The following is a 6,000-nucleotide window of genomic DNA, read 5'->3' as shown; positions in this document are numbered from 1 at the left end:
AATCTGTTTGAGTCGTGCAACTCAAAGTGGGTCTCCTGGACTCAAAGTTTTTAAGCAGTTTGAGGTAAAGTTGGTTCTGAGGTCCCTCCAGGATGAGCAACCCTGAAGCTTAAGCTTCATTTGTTTAATAGTAGAGCCACCCTTGACTGTGATTTATTTATTTATTTATTATGCATTTTCCAATTTCCCTGTTTACACAACATATTTCACCATCCAACATAATTTCTATACCGACTTCCCAACCTAACCTTCCATGGCATTCTTGGTAGTCCTAGCTAAGCTGCATATCAGTTTATTAATCCACCCTGCTGTTCTCCTTGTTGTCCCACCTTGTAGCACCCTTGACTGTGATTGCAGAGAAAACTTTCTATATGCATGAGTCTCCTTCACTGGATTGGAATTTACATCATCACCTTTTCTTGTGGACAAGTAACAACCCACCCCCGCAAAAAACAAAAAAAACCACTCCTAGAGGAGTCCAATTAAGCCAGTGGGGCATGTTCAATCTGAACAAACTATTCATAGTGAATGCTTTGGGTTTTTGCTTTTCTAAAGATGGAAAGAAAGAGAAATACTACAAGTTACATATACAGACTTTATAGATGTTGATACAGTTTTCACATCTGCATTCCAACAGAAGTAAGAAAAGAAGTTGAGGAAGCAAGGACATCACCATGACCATGACATTTCTAATGGCATCTCTTTCCAACGCTCCCACACGTCAGTGGCGTAGCGTGGGGGGTGCAGGGGGGGCCGGCCGCACCAGGCGCAACATCCGGGGGTTAGGGTTAGGGGGCGCAAATCCACGGGTTAGGGGGCGCAAATCCATGGGTTAGGGGGCGCAAATTACTTGCCTTGCCCCGGATGCTGACAACCCACGCTACACCACTGCCACACGTATATTATTTGCTTTCCCAATAAAAGTATGTGGCAGACTCTGTCCAAGGAAAAGGCCTGGAAGTGTTCCTCTCTTACAAACCTGGCGTATTGGTAGACTCCTGCTGGGATGCTAAGGCTGAGGTTAGCTGGCTAAGAGCCCTTGCAATGACAGAAAGGTGGTTGTTCATAGTCTTCAGCTCTGCCAGGATGTCCCCTAGAGTTGCAGGTGCCTGTTCAGAAGGTGGGGGAATGGCCGGGAATGACGGTGGCGGTGAGAAAACGGATTCAGGAGGCTGCTGCTTGATGAACCCTGCCTGGACACTTCCTCCTTCGCTAAGGGCAGGCAGATAGGTGCTTCCACTCCTCTTCACATGCTCCGTCCCTGTGGGTGGCTGCTCTTCCTCCTTCCCCCGCTTTGTGCTGGTCATCGCTGAAGCGAGGTATGGAAGCCAGTCAATAAGGTGAGGGGCAGGGCTGGGTGAAACGGCTACCCCCGCAGGGGAACAAAGGCTCGGCTGCAGAGCTGAAGCAGAGGCAGCTGGTGGGGCAGTGTAAGAAAGCCCAGGATTTGGGGAGGAGGTGGAAGCAGAGGTTGGGTTCAGCGTGGCAGAAGCTGTTGTTCGCAGTGGCATTTCAGGATTCAGGGCCATGGTGCAGGTGGACAGTGGTGGTGAGAACATGGAGGCCTCGCAGCCATAGGGAGGGGATGGTGAGGGAGGAGCTGTGAGAGTTGCAGGATCTTCAGAAGATGATGGTGAGGCAGTGGCAGAGGGGGTGTCAGGGGTGCAAGGTTCTGAGTCTGTAAGAGAAACAACAATAACCATGCAAGAAAAACAATAATGACCATGCAGTATAAACAGAGGTGGGGAGGGATGCCATTGGCTGGATGGAAATAGAAAATCTGAGGTGTATGTTCCTAATATCCTAGCCTATCTCTTTCTAGTTCCATTCCCCTTCCCTTAAATGTCCTCCCCTTGCTAAATTCCTTGTTGCTAAAAAGGACTGCAACAGCATATCAGAACTAGGAATAGATGTGCAAGTCTATATATGGTCTGTTTCAGTTTTGCATGTTTCCATTCTATCCCATTTCTGCATTAATATAAGAGTTATTAAAATAAATTATGTATTTTATCTCAGTGTCTGCAATTTAAAACACATTTTATTTTAAAATACTAATTTTATGTTGTTGTTGTTTTTACTTTTTAGAGTCAATAACCAAATTCTAAAATGTGTACAAAATTGAAAGGATAATTATGTTCTGATCCATAGTAAGGTGTGACTTAAAAATTGTACCTATCCCTAGGACAAAATTCAGCAGGTGTGAGGCTCTCCCTCACCTCTGCCCTCATTAAATGCGGATTACAAAGTTGAACATCACACCTTTATGTAGAGAGCAACGAAAAGTAGAGGGTGCCACTGTGAAGGGACGTGGTGTGACCATAATGAAGAAATCCTGCACTTTTGAATTTGCCAGTACTCTACTGTGTAAAGCGGATACTGCATAAGGAAAGCACATAGCCCCAAGGAATCCTTACCTCACATTTTCAAATATAACCCCACTAGTTTCTAGCTATGCAAAACCCTGCTTGCTTAGGATTCAGCTTCACTGACTTTTCCTTGTTTTGTGCCCCATCTATGGTTTGGAACCTGGTGGTTGAAATATAGAAATTTTACTATTTCTTTTCCTTTGCATATTCTTTTTCAAGGTCTGGCATTGCTGTGAACACCATTAATCCATCGCACAAGGAAGGAGGTAAGCTGGACTTGCTTGGGCCAGGCCAGGCCATCAGCTTCCATTTGACCAGTCCAACCATTCTGGGCACAGGGAATATGCAGAAGTGTCCAGTCCAAATTGGCAAAAGGTGGATAAAGGGTAGAAATCAAAAGAAAAAAGAGAGCAAGGGGCAGAATTGAGAAGAAGGGGAAGGATGAGCCACTTAAAAATAATAACTGATTTAACGAAGCTGTAATTTGAAGAATGATAGGAACAGCGACAACAAGCCTCTTATCCTGAAAGGGTTAATTTGTTGTGTGCTGTTCTCAGCTTCTCCTGATAGGTTGAAAAGCTGGTCCTTTGCACTCCAGACCAGCACAGAGGAAGGAATCCCAGTTCCAACAAAGGCATAGTGAACCACACACTATTGGATTTCGTTCATCCATCACTAAAAGCAGCCTTCTGCCTGAATTTTAACTCTTGATCTGTTGGGAGTTAATGTTTTGGTCTGCCTGCTTTCATTGCATCATTAATTTTATCTAGCCTGAAGTCAAATCACCTACAGCTGTAGTCTGTGCATATCCACGAATGAGCTCTGGCAGAAAGAGGCCCTTGCATAAAATGTTGGGAGTTGGGACGTACTGTGGACTTGACATCTTGACAGTAGCAATGCACAAAATCAGAAATAGAGGTTTTTTCGTTATTGTTGCTCATTGCTATTACAATGCAATAATTTTGGAACACACACACAAAAATACATACATTAATTTGCATATCTTACTGTATGGTTAGGAAGAATCATCAAACAAATGCAGTGTTACCTTTTTGTACCTGCGAGCATTAAACTGAGTAACTGTGCTCACTCTACAAAGCTTACTACACACAAAGTAGGAGATGCTCACAAACAGGTGTTTTATGCTTCTTCTTCTTTTAAGTTCAAAGCTCAATGTCACTGTTATAAAAACTGTCATGACAGCTACTAGGAAACTGTGTTGGCCCGAGAGAAATAAGCAAAGAGTATCGTCTATTTTCAGCAACCCTTCCGCTGATAGCAGGTTAAAGTCTGCCCCCTTTCTATCTGCTGAAGACCCCTCTGCAACTGTAGGTACCACTGTGAACTGCAAAGGGGGTAGTAGAGGGCCAGGTAGAGGGTCCCCAACTCATGCCCAGTCAAAGGGGCAGGTTCTGCAGACATAGTAGACGGTGACTGCTGCAGAGAAGCCATATAGGAAATTATGTTCTTTTTCTATGCTACTAGCAGCACAGTCCAGTAGAAACCCATGACGGTGACACTGTTACCCTTTCGGGTGAGAGACATCGCCCTGCAGCTAGGGGCTCTTCAGCTTATCCTGCCACTTTCCCCTGGAGAAACCTGTTGTTTACTACTGAACCAGAACAAATGTCAGTAGACCTTCTGGACCTGTGCTTTCTAGGTGGTAGTTGTAGATGAGCCCTGAGTCTTGATGAAGCATTATTCCTAGTGAGCCCTTGTGAAAGGACTGCTATCAGTTGTTAAACTATTTTTTATTTTTTATTTTTAAAGGTTTCTCCAAAAGCCACTGTGGCTGCTCCACTTGTCCAGGTAAGTCCCCCCACCCACCAAAAAAAACCCTCAACATTCCCCCCCCATCCCTGCCCCCCCAACTATGGTGGACAAGTGATCCTGATTCAGCCAAAGCTAGTACACCAGATGAAGCTGGCAAAAGTAATTTCTAATCATAAAGGTCACTTGGGTCTCTGATGACAAAGATGCGTCTAGGAGTCCCCCCAGGTTATGCACTTCCTCCCTTAGTGAAACTGCAACCCCATCCAGAACAGGCAATCGACCTCTCTTCTGGATATGGCAATCCTGTACACACAGAATGTCTATCTTATTGGCCCTCATCCAGTCCACCACAGCATTAAGGCACTGGTCCAGGGCTTGCACAGCCTCTCCCAATTCCATCGTTCTGGAAATACTGAGCTACGTGTCATTAGCATACTGATGGCAGCATGCTGCAAAACTTCTAATGACTGCTCCCAGTAGCTCCATACAGATATTAAGTACCACCACTGTGATGAAATGGTTAGAGGCTTGGACTGTGACCTGGGAAATCAAGGTTCAAGTCCTTACCCTGCAGAGCCCCATAGCACAGGTGATGGGGGTCGAAGAGAACTCCCCCAGTGTTACTCTCCAGACTTGACCATGCAGATAGGAAAGGAGTCCTAGTAGTGCAGTGTTTCTGATACCCACCCAATTCAGTCCAGAAGGAGACCATGGCCAATAGTATCAAAAGTAGAGGCCAAGTAAGAGAACCAGGGTTGCACATCCCTTGTCTCTCTCCTGATACAAGTCATCCATCAGGGTGACTAAGGCAAATTCAGGCTTGAAACCGGGCCTGAACCCATACTGAATTGAATCTAGATCAGTCATTCCCAATTGGTGGGTCTGCATAACCTACCCAGGGTGTCCGTGGCACCAGGCACATAACAAAAACTACATTTTCATAAGTGGGGGTCTATGACTTGGCTTTTGAAACATCAGTGTCATTCAGGAACAGTAGCATTTGATGTGCTGCCACCCTGTCTACTGCCTTACCCCCCCCCCAAAAGGGTATTGGCAAATAGCCATTGTTATTGGGTCCAGGGGAGGGGATTTTAAAGAGTAGCTTCACCACCTCCTCGTGAAGCTGGCACCACCCTATCATGCAGTGATGGGCATAAAACACCCTGGGCCCACCCCAGCTGGGGAAGGCTGGGGGAGACAAACCAACCTATGTAGCCAGGAAGGAAAAGGGATGAGATTCTTCCATATGCAAAAAAAATGAATCAAAAACCATGCAGCATACCCAGGAGAGTGTTTTCTTGGTCTGCTGGCACAAATTCCCCCCTCCTCACCATTCTGCCAATAGTTATGGCAAACTCCAGTCAGTGCCACCATTTCAGATTCCAGACTGCAAATCTGCAAAGATTTAAGGAACCAGTCGATGGGAGGACTTCTGAATCCAGCTGTCACTCAGTACGTTTGGCCTGCAAGTGCTTCTATCCCCTGCATTGATACTGAAAGCAAAATAAAAGCTTGTGAACCCCATGCTGCCCTTTTAGGGGTCAAGCTGTCTCCCAAATTGTGCAAGGATTAAGTGTTATCCACAAGAATGCTGCTTGCTATTGAATCATATTCTGTCCATATGATTGATTTCCTTCACCACGGTCTAGTCTGGCTGAAGGTGATTCCTTCTAAATGAAGATGCCCAAGTCCACTAAAAACACAATCTTTTTCAGATTACCTTGAGCAAGGTGACCGGCTGTTGTTTTATGGAAAGTGTATTGCAGATCAAGACTACATACCACCTAACAATCCTGTCTGAATTATACCCTTAGGCCACCATGAGGCCACCACAGAGAATTTCTGCATGATCTTAGGAAAT

At 45.4% G+C, this 6,000-nt stretch overlaps 1 protein-coding gene across 8 annotated transcripts in view; it reads right to left on the bottom strand.

Moving 5' to 3' along the window:
* Nucleotides 1-894: 894 nt before the first annotated feature.
* RUNX2 (RUNX family transcription factor 2) overlaps nt 895-6,000 on the bottom strand; it is a gene marked incomplete at its 5' end in the record, with an annotated part of 221,422 nt that continues 216,316 nt past the window's right edge. For all 8 annotated transcript variants that reach the window (XM_079969877.1, XM_079969875.1, XM_079969879.1 and 5 more), the window contains one exon: nt 895-1,678. In XM_079969877.1, coding sequence (XP_079826003.1) covers nt 972-1,678 — 707 coding nt within the window. In that variant the 3' untranslated portion in view covers nt 895-971. The remainder of the gene's footprint in view (nt 1,679-6,000) is intronic.

Source organism: Podarcis cretensis, assembly GCF_951804945.1.
Source record: "Podarcis cretensis genome assembly, chromosome: 3".
NCBI classification, from domain to species: Eukaryota; Metazoa; Chordata; class Lepidosauria; order Squamata; family Lacertidae; genus Podarcis; species Podarcis cretensis.
Note: the sequence above shows the minus strand (reverse complement) of the source record. Positions and strands in the feature narration are given on the sequence as shown.